Raw genomic sequence first — 24,917 nt, forward strand, 5'->3', positions numbered from 1 at the left:
CAGTGATAACAGAGAGCTCCAGCACAGAACACATTTACAGACGGGCTCTAGAGTGCACCCTGGCTGAGATGCACAAGGGAATGTCTCCACAATGACAATTTCCTCATAGATTTTGAATTACTTCCTCATAAATGTAATAGTCATCATCACCAATAAATCAAACAATCAAACCAAAAGAGGCAAAGAAGTATAAAATAATTTAAATCTATCCTAAATGTGAATAATGCACTGAGAGAACTATACAAGGCCGGTAGCTATTGTATCTCTGCAGGTCAACGGGAATTGAAACTGAAGAAACAAACCATTTTGACAAACGCAAGAGTCATGCAGCAACAAAGAAACACACAAGATGAAACAGTCTCTTTTCTGAAGCTCGGAGGTCTCCCTGTTGGCAACGAGATGCTAGGTCCCCAAGCAAAGGCGACAGAGAACCTCGCTATGGATCGCCCAAAAACGTGCCAACAATGAAATGTAAACATAAATATACAGGTTGATATCTCTCTCTACAAACAGTTCAGTCTCTGCCACAGGCCCATCAGCTGTGTGAGTAGTCAGTCTGTATTCACTCCTTAGTAGAATATCACTTAGAGTTAAATAAAACTTTTTTAATATATATATTTATAATAGATTTATTCTATGCAGTCTTTTAGCAGTATTTCCTTGTTTTCACCAGTTTACTCTGGTATTTGACTGAGTGACCGCTGTGGCCCACAACATAAACGTCCAGCAGGTAGGTCTTGCCCGGCTCTAGCCCTGTGATGGTTTCCGTGGTAACGGCCTTCTGCAGGTTGGGGCTGTAAAAGTACTTGCAGAGGACCTTCTCTGACTTCCTCCGTGTCTCGGGCCCGGCACACTGGTTCTGCTCACGCCGCCGCTGCTCCTCGCCATAGCTCTCGGCCACCTCTTTTTTGTAGACACAGTACTTGTTGCGGTCCTGCGTTCCCAGCCAGGCCACAGTGGCAGTGGAGCAGGTACGCAGCTTGTCAAAAGCCTTGATGCGCGTGTCCTCGGGAAGCGATGGGAAGGGCTGCTTGCTGCTGGGCTTTGTGGTGGCCAGCACCTTCAGGGTGGACGCTCCTTTCCTGCTGCCTCGCAGACGGATCAGGTACTTGGCCTTAGGCTTCCCTCGCAGCTGGAACTGTCGTACCCCTTCCACATTCTGGGAGAGCAGCAACTTGCCGTCACGCCTCACCTGCACCTGGACAGAGTCCAGACAGGCGTGCACGAACAGAGTGACCCTCTGATGAGAGGAGACCGGGGCGAAGCGTAGGAACTTACTCCCCTTCCTCTTGATGAAGACATCAGACACCTTGCTGTTCTTCAGTTCCACCGTCTTCTGCCGAGCCTCCTCCTTAGTGCGGGCGAACGTGCCCACGTAGGCGGTGCTGGTGTTGGTGGCAGAGTTCACAGCGAATACGTCAAAGTAGTACTGAGTGTCCGGCTTCAGGTCCGACACGGTGAAGATGTTCTTGTTGCCAATACAGACTTTTTGAATGTCCGAGGCCTTGGGCTTGGCTGTGTAGGAGCGGGAGATCTTGTTGCTGGTGAGACCTCGGTCCTTGTTAAAGTCATTGTCTGAGCGGACAAAGCCAAAGTGGGCAAAGTCAAAGGGGCTGAAGTCCCGGCCTGGCTTTGGAACGGCCATGAAGGCATCGTCAGCGCTGATCTTAGCCTCGGCAGCACACAGACTTTTGAAGTTGTGCTCCTTGTTGATGACAACACAGTACTGGACGGGTTGGCCCATCAGAACGCCCGTGGGGGTGGGCTTCCAGGCCAGAGTGACAGTGGTACGGCCCAGGGCGGTGACGTCCACACGGGGATCGTAGGGCAGCTCGGGGTAGGGCTGGTCAGACTCTGGGGTGGTGGTGGCGTACACCTTGAAGTTGCTGTCCTTCTCTGTGGAGAGCATCTCCAGTTGGTAGAGGCCGGAGGGAGAGCTGGTTGCCACGTAGGACTCCACATCATTCCCCTTGTAGGAGAAGAGCTCTGTGCTCTCATCCACTGTCACCTGCTGCTGCTTCTGCTGGTCCAGGGGCTCCGGCTTACCTGGAAAGCACACAGCGACACAAGAAGACTTAACATTACTTATTTTCATATCACAGCAACCACATCATCTCCTGAGATATTTTTTGTTAACATCCCCTAATGTTTTAATTTTTTATGTTTGGTCCTGAAGTAAAATAATTTCCATAGGTGGCAAATAATTACCCATTTAAAGTGTTGATCCTGGTGAGGTCATGGTGAAGCTCTCTCCGAGCCAGACAATTAGCCCCTCACAAGCCAGCAGCCATGCTTTCACTCTAAACATCTCTAAACATCCCAAAAGATCACAGGCCAATATTCACTTGGCCCTTCCTGGGAAGTTCTGCTACAAAGAGGCCCAGCCCTTATTTCAGTTGTGCTTAGAACCATAATATTATGTTTGTCATCCAGAGAGTGGGCTGAACGGTGTTCTAAAGAAAGGATAAAAGATCCAATCTGAGGCTGAGACATTCAGCAAACAGAGGAGAGAACAGATGAATAGATAGAGAAGTTGTGCATTTGTGTATTTACAGTGTTCACTGGAAACTCGTGCACACACATCGCCTTCTACCTATATGTGAATGGCTCCTTGGTCTACGTTAAGATGCCATGTGTAGCACATATGTAGCACATTACTGTGTTACAGTATTTAGTCTCTATTCTGTAATATATTAGGACAGTGAACATCAAAAAAGTAGGAAGTATCAGGCAAAAAGCCCATTTATTAATTGGCAGAGACACACGTGCATACACATAGTCATACACGTGCACACATGTACTTTCACACCCTCACATATGTACACTCTAAAACCACCGCTGCAGTCCATGTCTGTGCTCTAATGGGACTGGGCTTGAGGGAGTTGATAGATTTTTTGTGTTTCAAAGACACTGTCCAGATGGAGAGAGAGAGTCCGAGTGTGTGTGAATGAGAGGGGAGAGAGAGTCCGAGTGTGTGTGAATGAGAGGGGAGAGAGAGTGAGAGTGAGAGTGAGAGTGAGAGTGAGAGTGAGAGTGAGTGAGAGAGAGAGAGAGAGAGAGAGAGACAGAGAGAGAGAGAGAGAGAGAGAGAGAGAGAGAGAGAGAGAGAGAGAGAGAGAGAGAGAGAGAGAGAGAGAGAGAGAGAGAGAGAGAGACAAGAGAGAGAGACAGAGAGAGAGAGAGAGAGAGAGGGAAAAGTATTCAATTTGAAGGGCATAAGGAGTATATGTTAGTAGTGGACAAGGGGATTATTGTACCTAGCTATCTAAAGATGTTTATGGGGGATTAATGTAGAAGGCTTAATCACATTCTACTTATACACTGTATTTGTCTGCCAGCCAGCCAGCCAACCAACCAGCCAACCAACCAGCCAAGGGCAGTCTCTTCTACTCAGAGCTCTGTGCCCTTTTCACAGACTACAGACATCAGGTGTGGTCAATCCAGACATCAAGTGTGGTCAGTTCATACACTGTGTTAGTTAATAACCATACCACAACCACAGCAAAAAAGCAGACCACCAACGCTGCCCAACAACAACAAAATGTAGAGTGTCTTTCCAATTTTATCCAAAACCACATCAATAAAATGTTAATGCTAGTTACTGTTCATCCTGATACATTTCTGAAATGAATGCTTATGTATTTGTTGTACCTTAATCATATATTGCACGTTTTACCACATAATTACATTGTAATAGTCCCATTTACATTAGCTAATAGTTCCATAAATCATATTTATATGAATTCCCATATACACTACATTACCAAAGGTATGTGGACACCTGCTCGTTGAACATCTCATTCCAAAATCATGGGCATTAATATGGTGTTGGTCCCCCCTATGCTGCTATAACAGCCTCCACTCTTCTGGGTAGGCATTCTACTAGATCTTGGAACATTGCTGCAGGGACTTGTTTCCATTCAGCCACAAAAGCATTAGTGAGGTCGGGCACCGATGGGTTAGAGGTGTTCAATGGGATAGAGGTCATGGCTCTGTGCAGGCCAGTCAAGTTCTTCCACACCGTTCTCGACAAACTACTTCTGTATGGACCTCGCTTTGTGCACAAGTTGGCATTGTCATGCTGAAACAGGAAAGGCCCTTTCCCAAACTGTTGCCACAAAGTTGGAAGCACAGAATCTTGTCTAGAATATCATTGTATGCGGTAGCGTTAAGATTTCCCTTCACTGGAACTACGAGGCCAAGCCCGAACCATGAAAAACAGCCCCAGACCATTATTCCTCCTCCACCAAACTTTACAGTTGGCACTATGCATTGGGGCAGGTAGCGTTCTCCTGACATCCGCCAAACGCAGATTAGTTCGTCAGGACTGCCAGATGGTGAAGCATGATTAATCACTCCAGAGAACGCGTTTCCACTGCTCCAGAGTCCAATGGCGGTGATCTTTACACCACTCCAGTTGACGCTTGGCATTGCACAAGGTGATCGAAGTCTTGTGTGCGGCTGCTCAGCCATGGAAACCCATTTCATGAAGCTCCCGACAAACAGTTATTGTGCTGACGTTGCTTCCAGAGGCAGTTTGGAACTAAGAACTGAGTGTTGCAACCGAGGACAGACGATTTTCACGCACTACACGCTTCAGCACTCGGCGGTCCCATTCTGTGAGCTTGTGCCACCTACCACTTCGCGGCTGAGACGTTTTTGCTCCTAAACGTTTCCACTTCACAATAACGGCACTTACAGTTGACCGGGGCAGCTCTAGCAGGGTAGAAATTTGAAGAACTGACTTGTTGGAAAGGTGGCATCCTATGATGGTGCCACGTTGAAAGTCTACTGACAATGTTCATCAATGGAGATTGCATGGCTGTGTGCTCGATTTTATACACCAGTCAACAACAGCTGTGGCTGAAATAGCCGAATCCACATACTTTTGTATATATAGTCTAATTGGTGTTTACCTGATCCCTCTCCGCTGGCCTCATCAGGCAGCTCCTGCAGAGTGAGCTTCCACTCCAGAGGAGCATCACATGGTGTCACCGTCACAGACATCGGGGTGTTGTCCTCCTCCACCACAAAGTAGTACCTGCAGGAACAAGAAGTAGTGCCCAGGTAAATGATAGGGTTAACTACAGGTTTAACTACTGAAATCATCTATGGTCACTCTATGGTTGTCTCCGAGTGCTAATGACCTGAGTCTCTTTTAGCAGACATTATCTCAATAACATGAACATCTCTTTCTCATCTATAATGCATTTCCTCATCCTATTATCCATTACAATGCATTCCATATTCCCAATGCATCCACTTACAGTAAGTCATCATACATAGCCTACAGTGCTATTTAGTGTGGGAAGGCTACAATGCTGTTTGTTTTCGATCAAACACAACCTGGTCTCATGTATTTGGTGAGATAAGACATACAGTACATGTACATGTTTGGAGCAATAGACCTACATGTTGGTAATGGTTGTTGATAGTGATGGCTGTATTTATAGCAGGTTAGTGTTTTTTGTCATGAATCTTGTTCTGGAGGTCACCAGCTAGCACAGCCACAAAGTCATACAATCTGATTTTAAACCTAACCCTAACCTTAACCCTAACTTTAACCACACTGCTAACCCTAATGCCTAACCCTAACCTTAAATGAAGACCAAAAAGCTTTGTTGAATTTTTACAATATAGCCAATTTTGACTTTGTAGCTGGCCTATCTACAGGGAAATCGCTCAGTTCTTGTAACGGCTTTCCTCTTCCTCTTCATCCGAAGAGGAGGAGCAGGGATTGAACCAAAATGCAGCGTCGTGATATGACATGATTTATTAAAGTAAAGACGAAAAACACGAAAACACTTTAACAAACTACAAAACAACAAACGACGTAGACGCACCTGAACATAAGAACTTACATGACACGAAGAACGCATGAAACAGGAACAGACTACATAAACCGAACGAACAAACAAACAAACAAACAAACCGAAACAGTCCCGTGTGGCGTAACATACACAGACACTGACACAGGAGACAACCACCCACAACAATCAATGTGAAAACACCTACCTTAATATGGCTCTCAATTAGAGGAAATGAAAACCACCTGCCTCTAATTGAGAGCCATATCAGGTCACCCTATAACCAACATAGAAACACATAACATAGACTACCCACCCAAACTCACGCCCTGACCGTCAAACACATACAAAATAACAGAAAACCGGTCAGGAACGTGACAGTTCTGCCTCCAGGACAAAACTTATGGCAATAAACGTCAACTTGCGTATTGCTATAGACCTGGAATCGTTACCTTTTAGGTGTGTCCCTGAACAAGTATCCACTGATCTCAGCGCCGTCTGGGATGACGGAGGAATCATGAAACAGGGTCTTGTCTCTGATCTGCATCTGGAACAGGCCCTCATCTCGCGTGGGCAGCTTCTGGCCAACTACAACCCCCAGCACCAGTGCCAGGCCCAGAGGCCAGCCCTGAGGTCCCAAGCACAGCCTCATCCTCCTGTAACACACAAAATAGTAATGCAGGAATGTCAGAACAGTTAGAAATGCCAAAGTACACTCTTTAGAAAAAAGGGTTCCAAAAAGGTTCTTCGGCTGTCCCCATAGCAGAACCCTTTTTGGTTTCAGGAAGAACTCTTTTGAGTTCCATGTAGAAGCCTGTGTAAAGGGTTCTACATGGAACTGAAAAGGGTTCCACCTGGAACCAAAAGGGTTCTTTAAAGGGTTCTCCTATGGGGACTGCCGAATAACCCTTTTAGGTTCTAGATAGCACCTTTTTTTAAAGAGTGTAGTGAATATTGGAAATCTTTCAATCAATACTTGGAAGAAGAACTTGAAAATGTGTTTCCAATCTTGCCTGTTAAGTCTCAGAATGGAAGGGAAACCAGTAACATGCTGCCAAAGAGAGGAAAGTGAGAGACAGAGATGGAGAGATAGATGCCCCATCTCTTGCAAAAAGAGAGTGGAAGGCAGACAAAAAGAGAGAAACTACATTTAAGGGGATAGAAGAGGAGGAAAGATTGGCACTGGTAGCTACAGTGTACTGTTCAGTAGATATCTCTAACAGCTATGGGATGTGACTCAGTACACGGGTCTATGCAGCTTACTGAGGCTCAGGAACACAGAGATATCCTCTGTCTATTGATTTGACCACATTGATTGCAGCTGATGGGAAAGCCAAATCCCGGCTGATTTAATCAGGGTAATGATGGCAGATTAGCCAGATACTTTACTGCCATTTACTGCAAGTGAGAGTGTGTCCTTTTAATGACCCCTCTTCCCTCTCTCTCCCTCTCTCTTCCTTGTCCTCCTTTTCTCTCTCCTTCTTTCTCTTCCACCCTAGCTCTCCATGTATTTTTTTCCCACAAATATAGCTCATCTTTTTTTTCTTCTCTCTCACACACATGTACAGTAATCTCTATCCCACCCTCTTTCTGTCCTTGTCAAACAGACATTCTCTCCTTCCTCTCCTCCCTCCCTCTGGAGAGACATAAGTCAAACCAGAGAACCCAAAGCTGGTCATGCTTCCATGCTACAAACATGGCTTCATTACTACATTATCTTCCTTTTAAAACACAATACAGAGAAAAGCCCTCGACAGCTCCTGTCAGTGTGTCCATCTCCCCTCGTGCCTGAGCTGAGCCTCCCATCATCCTGTCAGACTTCAGAGAGGCGGAGGAAAGCCTTCTAAGTGGTACTTTGAGGTTTGACTCACACGAGAGGAGATCCTTAGCTCCTCAGCTTGTCTCATTCCATTTCAGAAGCGTGTCGGGCGGAACAAAGAAATGTCTATTAATACTCAAGACAGCGCTGAGGTGGTATGTGCAGAGCTCTACAGGGACCCCAATACACAGCACAGAGGCTCCCAGAAGACTCTCCCAGTCCCTGCTGCACTAAGCCCACACAATGACACTATCAGACTGATGTCATTCGATATGGGATATGTGCTCTCTCAATGGTTAGTGTGGTGTCGTCCATCAGATTTGCTTGCCAACATATTTAGCATAACCCAACATGCACTTGATGTGCTGTTTCCAATGTAAGCAACTTGCCCACCGCGTGTGGTAATACTGATTCAAACCAATGGCTTTGGTTTGAGTTGGTCAAAGTGCTGCAGTATCCCAAGTCTGAGAAGTGTTACCACTAAATGCTACGTTCCTCCATCCAGACTCAGATCCCATGTATGAGCCATCACTGAAAGATGACACCTACACATTAATATAGTTGGATTTGACTGTGCTAATGTCTGGGCCATGTGGTTGTGTGGAGCAGCACAGACAGGCTGGAATCTGGAATGGTTGTGCATGCATGAGACTGCTCAGGCCATGGAGTTAGCTCTCTTTACCAAAATAAAACTTCAAAAAAGCTGCATCTGGAACAAATAAAGCCAAATGTTTAATTAGAGTGAGGGATAATGTATGATCGTAATTTGGGGGAGGATAATTTGAAGGCAGAGCCGGCCACAATCGTGTCAACTTTGTTTTGCTGCCGTTTATTTATTTATTTATATATTCATTTATTTTTTCGGTTTCACTCCGACTGGAACTTTGTTCAAAACTTTAAGCACTTTTGGTCATTAAAGAAAAAAGCCTAATGCATAATAAATATGAAGTTGTGCATAGCCGCAGGAAGTAGTTTGGGGGTGGGGGTGCTGCGATTCTTTTGCCAAGGGGGGAGAAAAACCAAAAATTGCCTGCGCTGAAGATGTCTATATCTGTCTAGTATAGATGTCTAGTATTCAAATACTTTGCAAATGCAACTTATTTCTATGTGAAAACTGAAATGGTCTATTCATGACTTTTCTATTTTAGTAGACGCTCTTATCCAGAGCAACTTACAGTAGTGAGTGCATACATTTTCGTATTGGTCCCCCATGGGAATCGAACCCACAAGCCTAGCAACTGAGCCACATAATCACATTACTTCATCACAAACAACTTGATGTCTCAATGTACTCAATTACTGTATTGTGCATGGTTTTTCTTCATAGTGAATAATACTGAACAGCTTATGCAGAAAGCATAATTAATGATAGAAATATAAGTATGTCTGTCACAATTTAACTGTATAACCTGTAGTAATAACTATGTAAAAACTACCTAAATTATATGACTTTACAATGACAGTTAGTTCCACATGAATTCCTATATGGCAACAAGAACATGAACCATGCAGCGTTCACTCTGTGCCTTTATCATGCCTTTAACAGAACTACGTGAATGACTATTTAGCCAAAAAACAATATTACATAACACAATAGACTAACTATACTATCACCTCCCAGGTGGAGAGTCGTTGGAATAGCACCAAATCATCTCGTTCATATAAATGCATCAACTAAGATTAAAGCAAAGTGAAGAATAATCTCATCAACTAATCAATCAACCATTTACTCAATCAATCCATACATCAAACTGAGATGTTGAAGAAGTCATCCCGTGAATGGTCAGTTTGGTTGTAGGATGTAGGTGTTTGTTGTGGTTGTTGGTGTGTGTGCTGTTTGATACCAGGTGGTGAGTCAGTGTGCGTGATTGAGCTGGTATTCCAGCAGTCAGTCAATGTGAAGCCAGCACACACTGATGACTAGCACATATATTCTGTGTATAGAGCCATTTCTGAGTGACAGCGAACATGTATGCACAACAGAGCAGCTTACACCTGTCATTCACAGGGCACTACAGTAGTCCTACCCTCCAACTGTCCAACATCAAAGAACCATGTGGAGTGTGTGTGAGGACCTCAGCGTGCATGTGTATATGAATGTGCTCACATGGGTGAATGTATAAGCATGTGTATGTAAAGGAAGATTGTGCGTCTGCATGTCTGTGTGCTTGCTTGCCTGCCTGTGTCCGTGCGGCCATGCGTGCTTGCAAGTGTGTATACTAGGCATCCCTTACACTGCCACATCCCCCCTCCGTCTCTCCATCCCTCCAATGTGTTCTTTGGGTCGCCCTGCCTACCTCCTTCTGCAGCCTCAGCCCCAGCCCCAACCCCAGTCCTGCAGCTCCATCCTCCCTCCAGCCTCCCGGCCCCAGCTCCATGTCTCTCTGTCAGGACGGGTGAACCTCCTGCCTGCTCCCACATGGAGCTCATTAGCAGGACAGGAGGGAAAAAGACACTAATTTCAACACAAATAAAGAGACATTTGGGATTCCTCCCAAAGAGACGCCTGGCAGGGTTCACAGGACCTGGAGCCGCTTTGTGTTTTCTTAAAACCTCTCTGACAGCAGATTTATGGTCAGTAGGTCTTTGGTAGCAGACTCCATCACTGATGTGCTGTCACTTCAGGGCCAACCGGGGGATTGGGGATACAGACAGGCAGGCAGGGCTGAGGGCTCAGAGCCTGAGATGGAACCAACCACACATAACCTGGGCCCATGCTGATGGACAGCCAAACCCAGAGTAGGTCTGGTGCTCTTGGAGAGCCAAACAGCTCATTAATGAATTGGTAGAGACTGAGGTTTAGGGCCTCTGTCCAGGAGCAGAACTTTTTTCTGCGCAGAATGTGAGTTTATTTGCATGTGTGTGTGTGTCTTCTAAACCGTCAAATTCCTCTCACCCAGAGTGTGTATAAGTCTACATTATCCTTCACATTCTGTCTCTAAACTATCTACATCATCATCAGCCCACAAAGACTATGCTGCTGCTCCTGGCAAAATAGTATGTTCAGAAAGGGGAGCCTACTGTATTTTCCATCCTTGCCTTTCGCTCTGTCTCTCTGTTTTATGGTTCATTTCTGAGTGAGGCCTGCAGTTAGTAAGTCGCTCTGGATAAGAGCGTCTGCTAAATGACTTAAATGTAAATGTTAGCACTGCATCCTGGAATGATGCATGGTGGAGCATGTCAGGTCGCAGGGGCAGTTTCTATTACTGCGCTACAAATGAGCCAGTCAAATTAGGGGTGCAGCTCTGACTGATGTGCAATTCATTGCTGTCATTGTGAATGAAGGGCAGATCACACAAGATTAGCCCTACAAAAAGCACAATGGGAAAGAAATCGTCCACTCTCTGCCAATCAGCATATCAACGATAAGGGCATGGACCAGCATCGTGGGAAAGGAGTCAATCATGTATCCGCTGGACAGAGAGCACAGACCCCTTCTTCAGGAGAGAGACGGCCATCAGTCTGATGGCACTGTCTCTGCTTGTGTCCATCTGAGGAGGCATAATGAGGGCTTTGCAGAGTGAATGTCATGGACACTGGGAGAGGATGTGGATATGATGAATAATTTAAGGAAGGGAATAAAAACCTGTCGCTATGGCCTTAATCTTCCAGCAACGACTCTGGACGTGACATCCCACTCCAGCGGTCCGCACAAAGCAAAGGCAACGAGGAGACTGTATATACACTGCAGCCCGTCACTTCTCCGGACGCATAAATGGCTGTAGCAACACTGGCGGAATTCTTTCAGCCGGAGTTTTCATATGCAAATCACTGTTTAGTTACGGTATGCAACACAGACCTTCCCATTTTCATACTTTTGTTCATTATTCATTCTCCTGAGAAAGTACGGGAGGCAGTGTGGCTTCTCTCTGCTACTAAATAGAGTTATTCAAATTCCCAGTCTATATTGCCTATATTTTATATAGGCTACAAATATATATTTTAAACGAATAACACTTTTTATCAATAATATATATATATATATAAAAATCAACTCAAATACATGTTATTATCTACAATAAGATAGTAGCCTGTCTAAAAACATCGCGAGAGACAAATGAATAAGTAATTATGTAAAAATGCAACAAAAAATTATGTTTACTACTTTTCATACATTTCAATAGCAGTAGGCTACTTTGTCCTGGTTTTAAGAGGGAATTTTGTGTAGGCTCCCCAAATGTGAGATGGAGTGTGGGTGAGGAATCAGAGCAGGATAGCGGTAGGCTACTTGCAGGTGCGTGGGCTTGCTCATTGGTAAAACGAAAACTCTACTATTGCAAAACTGACTCCCCAGACCAGTCTAACATTTTCCCAACATTTGTGTCATGTTCATCCGCAGCACCACTATAAAAAAAGGGCCAGTGAAGAGAATGTATGCCACGTACTATAGAAGGGGGCGAGAACGCATATTGATGAATTGCGTCTGGCGGGTTTAGAGGGTGCTCCGTCACCCTGAGAGCATGGGAACTCCGTTATGGGCACAAAGCAGGGCTCCCCAGACTCAGAGCCCCGAGTGCGCGGACACTGCCTTCCGCGTGTCCTTTTCAACTCCCTCAAAGGTTCATCCTTTTCACGCGACATTCACCGTGCCTTGTGAAATACAGCCAAACTAAGCGAACCAAATTAAAAGAGCATGCGAGCCCAGGCTTGATTGAAATGTGTTTTGAAATCCTTAACTTCCCGGAGTTTTAAACCACAAAACCCCTTCCCCTCTATTTGGCAGACGTTTCAAAGGCAGCGTTCTTTATTCGGAGAGTCCCTCTCTGTTTTTATTTTTTATGGAAAAGTCTCCCCACAAACCATTTAGACTTAATAGGCTACAAAAGCGCAAGCGTATTGCTTTATAGAACAGTTTTTTATCGATGTGGTTTATCATAAGTTCACTTCATGGAACATGTATATAAAGCAGTGATCATATGGATAGCCTAAATATAAAATATTTTGTGAATGAGCCTCAGTCTTACCTTTCAGATTTAGGGATGATAAAACAAGTTGGAAAGTTCTCTCAACCAGCTCAACACTTCTGAGACCAACACAATAAAAAAACTAAATCAAACAAAAAATACAATAAATGTGTCCTTTTCAGTGTTCGATAGATTCCTCGAGTCAGTTCTGGTGTGGTGATAATCGGACTACAGCTGTGGTGCGTGTTGGCAGTTCTGGAGGATTGAACCTTGTCTGTGTATCCTGAGTTCTGGCAGCGCGTCCGTCCCCTGCCGTGTGGCTGCTATTGAGACTGGACCGACTGAATTGGAAGACAAACTGATGCGAACTTCTGTCTATGCGCTTCCCTAGGAGCACTCCGAGAACCGGCCCACTCCTCCCCCTGGACACCACAGCCCCAACAAGTAAAAAAACAACCAGAGACCAGGCAGAACCAGCAACGGACCTATCACAGACACGGACTCAAACTGACATCACTTTATGAATGAAAAACCTATATTTCAAAAGCACCTTTAGGACTACTTTGAATTGCTATAGTCATAAACAACCCACTATGCAAAAAAATGGCAGAATCAACGTAATTTCCACCTAATTTCAACAACAACAAAAAATCGACGTGGTGAGGTTGAATCAGTATGGAAAACTGATTGGATTTGCAAAAAGTCATCAATATAAGGAAATGTTGCCTTTTTTTCAACCAGCTTTGAACCTAAATCCAATGACATGGTGAAATGTTTTGTTGATTTCACGTTGAATTTAGGTGAGGTGACAACTCAACCAAATGTAAAACTAGACGTTGAACTGAAGTCTATGCCCAGTGGGAAGTATAGGCCTAATGTATATACAATTGATCACAATTAGGCATACACACGTTTTAGCCTACATTATACATTTACAAAATAGATATATTAATTAAAAATATTACTTTTACAACTTTTTTTCAATCGAAGGTAATATCCCTGAAATGTGAGCACTAAGGTTGAACTGATTCGAAGTACTTTACAGAGGTGTCTGTTCCGCAAAGCAAAACAACGCATAAATATCGTGTCTTCGCCTCTGTTTTTTTAAGCGCGGGGATCCCCCTCGTAGTTCTCTTGTTGGGAGCTGTTTACGTCGTGATGGGCTCTGAAAACGGACACGCTTGGGTACCACCCTTTCCAAATTCACGCAAACCTCGGGGTTAAATGATCTGTGTGTGGGCAAGTTTTGTCATGGGTTTAGATAGCTGGACCATTTTATTGCTTCGTCTGTCGTGCGTAATTCATGTGTAAAATAAAGAGTGAGTTCTCCTGGTTGTTCTCGTTTGTCCGTAGTGTTTACCCGAAACTAATTTCACTGGGTCCAATGTGTTTTTGTTGCTCAAAGTTATTCCGTTTAAAGGTGTGAAAACGCCGGCGGGACAGGGATGTTTTTGTCTGTTCCCGGGCGGTAACTCAGGGAAGTAAATAATTATCCAAGATAAGGGCCATTGACCAAATTATGTCGCTTATTTGAATTGCACGGAATTTATGACTTGATGGGGCTGCTGAGCTATGCTGGGTAGCCGGATTAAAACGATGCCGTTATCCCTGCCCTAAAGGATATAGATAGGAGCTTCAAGTTACCGTTTTAAACAGTTGTTTCATTACCCCCAAACCCTTGACGCATGAGCAGGAACAAGTGTAGCAATGGGCTATATAAAGGGATACATTATTAAAGGGGGAGAGGGAGAGGAAAGCAACGTTGGATAGGAGAGAGCATGGCAATGTTATAACACTGTTTAAAAAGAGCGCCTAACATTTCCAGTTTGACCTCTAGCCTAATCATATAATTGAATACAGGGTAATTCAATATTTAGCCTGTTCTATCTATTAGCCACTTAAGAGTACAAAATCCGTAATTGTGCATTATGCCTAAGCATTAGCCTATGCTTTAAACTGGATCGAATCCCTGAGCTGACAAGGTAAAATCTGTCGTTCTGCCCCTGAGCAAGGAAGTTAACCCACTGTTCCCCAGGCGCCAAAGACGTGGATGTCGATTATGGCAGCCCCCCGCACCTCTCTGATTCAGAGGGGTTGGGTTAAATGCGGAAGACACATTTCAGTTGAATGCATTCAGTTGTACAACTGACTAGGCATCCCTCTTTCCCTAAGCATATTCATTCGCCTTTATGTTATCTTAATTTTAGCCAGTAACAAACATCCATAAATGACAGGAAATACTATTGAGTGAGAAGCCTTGGTACAACAGCATCATCTAGCGTCCGTGTTCATTCTGGAGAAGTAAATCCGCTCAAACCAGCCTACACTGGTTATCGCGCTGGCTGGTGAATTACCGAGGGACTTTCTATGACTACTCAGAGACTATGAATATCAATAATATTTCCAGGGAGACGCAAAAAGAACACGACGTTTATGAACTTGGGTCTTGTTATGTCCACTGTAAATTAACGGTTCTCCAGGCACAGGGCTGCCGCCATGACTATGTGGTCTAGTCTGCGCACAAGGTTTAATGGGTTTGAGTCATTCGGCCCAGGACCATGGTGCCACAGTGGTAGGTCCTGTCCACTCATGGCTCCGCGCATGGTCTGGACTGTCTTGAGCCTGTAGATCCTGTGTTGAACTAGATGTAGAGCTCTAGACCCCTGTCTTTCTGACCTTATTTCTCTCTTTCTCTTATACACACACACGGCTCTGACGGTGATTAGACTGCTGTGCTGTGATTTTTGTGTTTTTGAGATTAAAATATATGCCAAATTCAATCTGCTCTCAACTACACCACAGGGCTCTGGGAATGAATCCACTCTGAGGAGGGACACACTCAAACACACTTTTTCTCTTGCTCTAACTCTCACAAAAACACACAGATTGTTGGGGGGCTATTTACATGCCAACATACAGTATTTGAAACTCATCCACACTAGGGATAATTTACTACCGATGGGGGAAGGACTGGAGGAGGTTAATGAGGTGAAACATTTTCATGGCATAATTCTCTCCACTGTAATTCAGCACATGGCAGAGACATACACTACAATACCAAAAGTATGTGGACACCTGCTCGTTGAACATCACATTCCAAAATCATGGGCTTGTATGGAGTCATATGGAGTTAGCACCCCCTTTACTGCTATAACAGTCTCCACTCTTCTGTAAAAGGCTTTCCACTAGATGTTGGAACATTGCTGCGCGGACTTGCTTCCATTCAGCCACGAGAGCATTAGTGAGGTCGGGCACTGATGTTGGGCAATTAGGCCTGGGTTGCAGTCGACGTTCCAATTCATCCCAAAGGTGTTCGATGGGGTTGAGGTCAGGGACCTGTGCAGCCAGTCAAGTTCTTCCAAACCAATCTCGACAAACCATTTATGTATGGACCCCACATTGTGCACGTGTAGCGTGGTTCATTCTGCGTTGTGTACTTTTAATTAGGACGCTGCCACAACTGAAGGTCTGCTAGTTGAATTCTTGAATTCTTTTTATTTGCCCTGCACACGAAGAGACAACACACATTATGTTAACCCTTGGCGCAGTCCTAGCTCTCAGGCACCTTGCTAGCCGAAGGTCAGGCAAAAGAGCGCCAAAAGGAAATAACAGGTGCTGCGTGCACACATTCGATGCACAACAGCACACCATACAATACAAGTAAAATTATACAGAACATAATTCGGACAAAATAAAAGACATACCTGCACACGAAGAGACAACACACATGTTAACCCTTGGCGCAGTCCTAGCTCTCAGACACTCACTCAAACACTGTACTCACAAGTTACAATAGATACCCTAGTTAGCGAGCTTTGTGAAACTTGTTAACATAAATCTTTAAATTATCCACATTGTAACAAACTTATGGTAGCATAACAGTACATTGTGTAACATTATGACGGTTTTATATTAAACAATTTCGGAGCCAAGGACAACATACCTTGCTATGCCGAAGGTCAGGCAAAAGAGAACAAGAAGGGGGTACGGAAATACAGATAACCCGCGATGGGCCAAACCAAAATATACAAAACTTTTACAATCACATGTATGTACAATATTGATATGAAAAAGTGTTTGTACACCAAATAAAAACATTAGCTATGCAGCTGTAATTAAATAAAAAAATACACTGAATTATTATTATTATTATCACATTATTAACATCCCCTCTTGACCTGGCCTATTTGAATTGGTCCTTGTGTGCAACTTGGTGCATAATCTAGGGGAACAACATCACACTGCTACACACGGGAGCATTGTAATGCTGAAACAGGAAAGGGCCTTCCCCAAACTGTTGCCACAAAGTTCAAAGCACGTCCGTCGGACGGCCAGATGGTGAGGCGCGATTCATCACTCCAGAGAACACGTTTCCACTACTCCAGAGTCCAATGGCGGCAAATTTTACACCACTCCAGCCAACGCTTGACATTGCATATGCTTATCTTAGGCTTGTGTGTGGTTTCTCGGCCATGGAAACCCATTTCATGAAGCTCCAGATGAACAGTTATTGTGCTGATGTTACTTCCAGAGGCAGTTTGGAACGCAGTGGTGAGTGTTGCAACCGAGGACAGACAATTTCTATGTGCTACGCATTTCAGCACTCGGCGGTCCTGTTCTGTGAGCTTGTGTGGCCTACCACTTCGTGGCTGAGCTGCTGTTGCTCTTAGACATTTCCACTTCACAATAACAGCACTTACAGTTGACCGGGGCAGATCAAACATGGCAGAAATTTGAAGAACTGACTTGTTGGAAAGGTGGCATCCTATGATGGTGCCACGTTGAAAGTCACTGAGCTCTTCAGTAAGGCCATTCTACTGCCAATGTTTGTCTGTGGAGAGTGCATGTCTGTGTGCTCAATTGTATACACCTGTCAGCAATGGGTGTGGCTGAAACAACTGAATCCACTAATTTGAAGGGGTGTCCACATAGTTTTGTATATATAGTGTATCTCATTTTCACACACAGCCACTGACAAAAGCATTCCAAGCACATTCCAGTAAACTATTAGACACATTTGAGCATTATACTACTATACCCTATAGCCAATTCTAATTAAAAACATTATGTTAAAGTGGTGTAATTATTCTAAATATATACCATTTAAAGACCTACATTCTTACAGTAATGTTGAGTCAGCTTTACGCCATATTGTAGCCCACTCCTACAGATGTAGGATCTTAATGATCACCCTGTTGCAGAACTTTCCTGCAATGCAGCACATTTAAAACCTGTAGTGTATTTGAGATTTAAAAGGCTTCTGAATTTTGTCATTTCAACTTTGAAATTTCAGACTTGATTTTCCTTTCTAAAAAATTTATCAACCCCTACAAAAATGTCCATTCATTATAATCCACATAATAATTCATATTTCCTGTTATAGTAAACTGGCTCAAATTAAGGGTGCACGGGGTGTTCACACTAGATACAATACGAGAGTTGGTGGGGAGGGAGAAACATGAACCCCAGACAAAAACATGAACATACGAAATCAGAAACACACACACTGAGAATCACACTTACTCTAGGTAATCTATAGGTCTCTTCCTCAGAGCTATGGCATGCTAACTAGGAGAATGTTCCGTGGGCAGTGTGCCCTGCTGGCTAACAGAGCACTCCGCCACAGATAGAACAAGGAGCCAGATGTTTCACTGGATTTATAAATCTGAAGTACCCGTTTGGAATTTCCATAGCCCACCAAATATGGTGAGGAGAGGAAGCCCAGCGGCCGGCAGTGGGAGAGTATGGAGCGAGATGGAACTGTGCTGACATTCTGATGATTTTCTCATCGAAGAAAAGCCCGATCCTAATACAGTTTTCTGTTCCCAAAACTAGAATCTGTTACGAACAGTGTGCACTAAGTTTTGTAGACGTGACCCTTTGCCAAAGTTTTAAAAAATTGCATTGTTTCCAAGGAGTGCAAGGGCGAATTGAGTTATTGCACACGCACACGCAAATAATATGCAAATAATTCTAGAACGCGCAAATAGGATCTCTCTAGCTCGTGCTTGGCTCTGCCCACCTCCTTGCTTGTTCTGCCCACTATGCTTCAAATCAAATAAAACTTTATTTGTCACATGCGCCGAATACAAAAAGTGTAGACCTTACCGTGAAATGCTTACTTACAAGCCCTTAAAAACTTCTTAAGCCTAGGCGGTGAAACTGGAGGGCACGCAATTCAAATAAATAATCATACAAATTATGGATATTAAACATTTAGGTACATACAAGTGTCTTATATCGGTTGAAAGCTTATATTCTTGTTAATCTAACTGCACTGTCCAATTTACAGTAGCTATTACAGCGAAAACATGCCATGCGATTGTTTGAGAACGACGCCCCACATCAAAATATTTTTCCACCAGCACAGGTTTCATAAATTCACAAATAGCGATTAAATATCCACTTACTTTTTGAAAATATTCCTCTGATTTGTCATCCAAAGGGTCCCAGCTATAACATGAAGTGTCGATTTGTTTGATAAAATCCTTCTTTATATCCCAAAAAGTCAGTTTAGTTGGCGCCATCGATTTGAGGAATCGACTCGTTCAACATGCAGAGAAAGGAATCCGAAAATCTACCCCTAAACTTTGTTTCAACAAGTCAAAATCCATTTCTATCTACTCCTCAGATACCCTAAAATGTAATCAAACTATAATATTTCTTACGGAAAGAAGTATGTTCAATAGGAAACCGATTTTAGCAGGTGCGTCCTGTCTTCATGGCGCGTGCAAACACGAATTTCCAAGACTGTGTCCCTGTACTAAAACTGAGATTACTTATTCGTTTTGGAAGTTACAAGCCTCAAACCTTGAACATAGACTGCTGACACCCTGTGGAAGCCATAGGAATTGCATCCTGGGAGCTTTTCAGTATGCCTCTTGGGGCTAGGTGGGATGCTAGCGCCCCACCTCGACAACATCCAGTGAAATTGCAGAGCGCAAAATTCAAAATACAAAAATCGTAATATTAAACATTCATGAAAATACAAGTGTCTTACATCGTTTTAAAGCTTAACTTTGTCACCCCCTGACCATAAAGAGCCTTTTATTCTCTATGTTGGTTAGGTCGGGGTGTGACTAGGGTGGGTTATCTAGGTTATTGTATGTCTATGTTGGTCTGGTATGGTTCCCAATCAGAGGCAGCTGTTTATCGTTGTCTCTGATTGGGGATCATATTTAGGCAGCCATTTCCCCACTGTGTTTTGTGGGATCTTGTTTTGAGTTAGTGCATGTAGTCCTCTTATGTTACGGTTCGTCGTTTGTTTCCTTTAGTTTTTGTAAGTTTCACTAAAATAAAGATGTGGAACTCAGAGCACGCTGCGCCTTGGTCCGTCTCTACAAACGAACGTGACAAACTTCTTGTTAATCCAACCGCTTTGTCAGATTTCAAAAAGGCTTTACGGAGAAAGCATACCATGCGATTATCTGAGGACAGCGCCCCACATACACCAGCATTAAAAACATTTCCCAAACCAGCAGAGGTGTCACAAAAATCAAAAATAGCGATAAAATAAATCACTTACCTTTGAAGATCTTCCTCTGTTTGCAATCCCAAGGGTCCCAGCTACACAACAAATGGTTGTTTTGTTTGATAAAGTCTTTCTTTATATCCCCAAAAAGTCAGTTTAGTTAGCGCGTTTGATTCAGTAATCCACCCGTCCCACTCGTTCAACATGCAGACAAAGGAATCCCAAAAGTTACCGGTAAACTTCGTCCAGACAAGTCAAACAAAGTTTGTAATCAATCCTCAGGTACCCTAATATGTAAATAAACTATAAAATGTAAGACCGAATGTAGTATGTTCAATACCGGAGATAAATAACGAAGTGCACGCCCTCATCCACGCGCGCCACAAGACTACAGTCCAAATGAGACACACCTTGAAAAACTATGACTACTAACTAATTTTTCATAAAACAAGCCTGAAACCCTTTCTAAAGACTGTTGACATCTAGTGGAAGCCATATTCCATTGAATATCCCATAGACAAGCATTGGAATGGCATGTGACCTCAAAAAAACGAATTTCCGGATGGATTCTCCTCGGGTTTTTGCCTGCCATATCAGTTCTGTTATACTCACAGACATTACTTTAACAGTTTTAGAAACTTAAGAGTGTTTTCTATCCAATTCTACCAATTATATGCATATCCTCGCTTCTGGGCCTGAGTAACAGGCAGTTTACTTTGGACATGTCAGTCATCCGAACTTCCGAATACTGCCCCCTAGCCTTAAGAAGATTTATACTTGCCATTGTAAGAGGATGGTCTCTCAAAAAAAATGCAGGTTGGTTTTTCTTTGGATTTTCTCCTACCATATCTATTGTGTTATATTCTCCTACATTATTTTAACATTTCCACAGACTTCAAAGTGTTTTCTTTTCAATGGTACCAATTATATACATATCCTGGCTTCAGGGCCTGAGCAACAGGCAGTTTGGGCATGTCATTCAGGCGGAAATTGAGAAAAAAGGGGACTAGCCCAACAGTGCAGTTCAAGAAGAGTTTATTAATCATTTATTAATATTTACCAAAAAAACTAAAGTTACAAAATGTAAAAAGTAACACAATAAAATAACAATAACAAGGCTATATACAGGGGGTACCGGTACCGAGTCAGTTTGCGGGGGTATAGGTTAGTTGAGGTAATTTGTACATGTAGGTAAGGGTGAAGGGACTATGCATAGATAATAAACAGCGAGTAGCAGCAGTGTACAAAACAAATGGGGGGGGTCAATGTAAATAGTCCGGTGGCCATTTGATTAATTGTTCAGCAGTGTTATGGCTTGGGGGTAAAAGCTGTCAAAGAGCCTTTTGGTCATAGACTTGGCGCTCCGGTGCGGTAGCAGAGAAAACAGTCTATGACTAGGGTGGCTGGAGTCTCTGACAATTTTATGGGCTTTCCTCTGACACCGCCTATTATAAAGGGCCTGGATGGCAGGAAGCTTGGCCCGAGCGATGTACTACACTCTGTAGCGCCTTACGGTCAGATGCCGAGCAGTTGCCATACCAGGCGGTGATGCAACCGGTCAGGATGCTCTCGATGGTGCAGCTGTATAACCTTTTGAGGATCTGGGGACCCATGCCAAATCTTTTCAGTCTCCTGAGGGGGAAAAGGTTTTGTCGTGCCCTCTTCACGAGGTCTTGCTCACATCGGCTACCGAGAGCGTTATCACACAGTCATCCAGAACAGCTGGTGCTCTCATGCATGCTTCAGTGTTGCTTGCCTTGAAGCGAGCATAAAAGGCATTTAGCTCATCTGGTAGGCTCACGTCACTGGACAGCTCGCGTCTGGGTTTCCCTTTGTAGTATGTAATAGTTTTCGAGCCCTGCCACATCCGACGAGCGTCAGAGCCGGTGTAGTAGGATTCAATCGTAATCCTGTATTGACGCTTTGCTTGTTTGATGGTTCGTCTGAGGGCATAGCGGAATTTCTTATAAGAGTCCGGATTAGTGTCCCGCTCCTTGAAAGCGGCAGCTCTAGCCTTTGGCTCGGTGCGGATGTTGCCTGTAATCCATGGCTTCATTTGTTCCCATTGAAAACACAGATTAACTATCTTGAGTTAATTATAAATATCTTTGACTCCGCTACACATCTCAGCTAATCATTAACTCTGGACAGAGCTTGTGCCATGGCAACAGTTGATGTGTAAACAGCTTTCGCCATTCATAGTTTCCCCTTCCTGTTGTCCTGTTGTGTTGTCACAGAACCACAGGGACCAGGGAAGGAAGAGGCATAATGGCTGAACTCTGACATCCAACGGTCACTACTTCTTCATCCAGTCATTCAAAGACATTAGCAAAATATATTGTCACAGAGTTGCCAAAGAAGTAAAACTGATAAAGTTGATCATTCCTGAAGAGACTAGTTTGGCAGAGCAGAGAGTGGGAGAGAAGAAACAGGGTCGCAGTTCAAGGTAAGGACAGAGGGAGGGGAAGATGATAGAGAGAGGAAATAGAGAATGTGATCAAGCATCCTATAGCTGTAGTAGTAAGTAAGCCTCATCTGAACACAACTTGTCTTCTAGAAAATATTGCTCTCATGAACGCCACCTGTAAATGAACATACACTATGTGGAAGAGCCCGCTCTGTTGGAATAACAGTTTTAATATACAGTATCTCTAGTTGTCAACAATCAAACTTGCGGCTGGGACTTTCCTTGGAAGGTTTGGCTTTTCTTTTAGAGTCTGTGGCATTGAGCCACTTTAAGATCCTCAGATACACACAGATAAACATCACTGGACATTCTGGTGACATGAACGGTTCATTGTTTCTAAAAGTAGTCTATCTTTCCTGCTCTCCTTCTCTCTAAAAAAACGATTTCAATCACGGGGAGGAAGAGAACAAAAAGCCACAATTGAAGCCAGATGAAAGAAGACAAGAGTGAAGAGTGAATGTCATATCAGAGTCTAACTACCTTATGCAATAAGAGCGCGGTGTGTCAGCGTTCGACTTCATCTTATTATCCAATAAGGGAGCAGCATGACAGTGGTACCCAAAATACCCAGGGGACGGCAAACATAAACATAGCCCAAAGTTTGGATTCACAATTACATACAAGCCCCTACACACACACACACACACACACACACACACACACACACACACACACACACACACACACACACACACACACACACACACACACACACACACACACACACACACACACACACACACACAGTCTATTCCAGGCCTTTTTACTGAAACTCTAGAGCTCAGCAGCCAGAGGCATGGTATGTGTATTGTAAACACAGCCATGGAGAGTGAGTGAGTGAGAGACAAGTGGAGGAGAGCTTGACTTCCTACTCTGCCTCTTGTCTAGGCCACAGGAGGACACACTCAGTAGAAGCACTGCAGCACTGGCAGCACAGCAGCATGGTTACACAACTCACCCTTTACAGAATTTAGATATAAAGTTCAAATAAACATTGTTGTTGAAGAGCTGCTAACAGGAAGTCACTGGATGTCTACTGAATAATTGTCAAATACACCCAAAAATACAAGACGATTTGTTACTATTGCAGCATTTACTAACATAATGAATAAAAAGTATGAGCCAATGAATAGTAGCGACTGATCAGATAACAACCTGATAGTGGTCCAAGTGATTTTGGGGTGTGGACCGCACCCTCCTAAGGATGACTTAGCTGCACCCAGGGGGCATCCCACTGCGCACACCACATCATTTCAACATGGATAATTGGGCAATATTTGGTTGAGATGTTGATCAATGAGATTACAACCTATATTCACCCACTCATAAAGACAGCCAAAAGTTGGTTGAATTTCAACCATCTAAAAGCACAACCAAAGTCCAATGGAAAAACAATGTCAGATTTTTGGTTTAGTTCTCACCCAAATGTCTATCACTGTTTAACCCGAAACCTTCCCGTGTCCTTCAAGATCACCCAAGTTGAGGTAAACGTCGAAGGTATCAACGTCAACGAAAGCAAATCTTAATCGAACCTAACCTACATGGATAAAATATGAACCATGGAAGAAAGTGAGACTGTCATTATGCATAATGTACTTTGTAGTATTCATTTATACCAGTGCAGTGGTATATTTTTATATGACCAACTAACGCACCGATGTTAGCATAGGGTTAATTAGCACCCATTTTCAAGTGAGCTAGCTAATTGCTCACAATGAGGGAATCTTATTTGGACAAATTTGCCTACTTGAGCAGTAAGCCTAGGTTTACATGTACCCTTATGTAATCGATTTGATCGTTGATTTTCTGTGTTTCTTCAATGTATGCCTTGTTGTGGTTGGCTGACTAAGTGTGTATCGTTGATGCCATTCCCAGTTACACAGCGAGTCTACACAGCCTACACATAATATATACAATAATGAAATCACCTGGTCCCAACATACGTGGCAAGTCAAGAAGAGGCATTGTTTACGAAGAAAGCATACACATTGCTTATTAACAATGTCCAAGGAAAGATCATTGGCATGTGAGTGCATTGATGTGAGGTATGGTGTGTTTGCAGTCGAAAATACATTTTCTGGTCCAGCAACACCCATACATGTTGTGAAAAATACTTGGGCTAATTCAGTTCCAACTGTGTTCAAAACTGTTATGCATGCTGGAGCATAAAATGCTGTTGAACTTTTTCTTTACTTTCACATACACTGTGTTCACAGAAACATTGCTCTGATCTTGTCCCCAGGACCTTGGAGGACTTTTGTTGTAGATGATGTTCAGGTTAGATATTCCTTAAAATGATTCCATGGAATTGTACCATTTCATTGTCATTCCTTTATTGAACATCGACCCTTGTTCACACCACAGGGCCCACCAAAGCAAGGTTTCTCAAACACCCGTTGACGTGTTTGTTTTGATGGTAATATTCTGGCTATTTAGTATATTATATTAG

At 43.5% G+C, this 24,917-nt stretch overlaps 1 protein-coding gene across 1 annotated transcript in view; it reads right to left on the bottom strand.

Annotated features, from left to right (window-relative positions):
* Nucleotides 1-646: 646 nt before the first annotated feature.
* The window catches only part of LOC120054276 (protein NDNF-like), a 53,100-nt gene continuing 28,829 nt past the window's right edge, over nucleotides 647-24,917 (bottom strand). The window contains exons 3-5 of the mRNA XM_039001696.1: nucleotides 6,260-6,463; nucleotides 4,917-5,041; nucleotides 647-2,046 (exon numbers count right to left, since the gene is read on the bottom strand). Of these exons, the coding sequence (XP_038857624.1) occupies nucleotides 647-2,046; nucleotides 4,917-5,041; nucleotides 6,260-6,463 (1,729 nt within the window). The remainder of the gene's footprint in view (nucleotides 2,047-4,916; nucleotides 5,042-6,259; nucleotides 6,464-24,917) is intronic.

Source organism: Salvelinus namaycush, chromosome 10, assembly GCF_016432855.1.
Source record: "Salvelinus namaycush isolate Seneca chromosome 10, SaNama_1.0, whole genome shotgun sequence".
Lineage (NCBI taxonomy): Eukaryota > Metazoa > Chordata > Actinopteri > Salmoniformes > Salmonidae > Salvelinus > Salvelinus namaycush.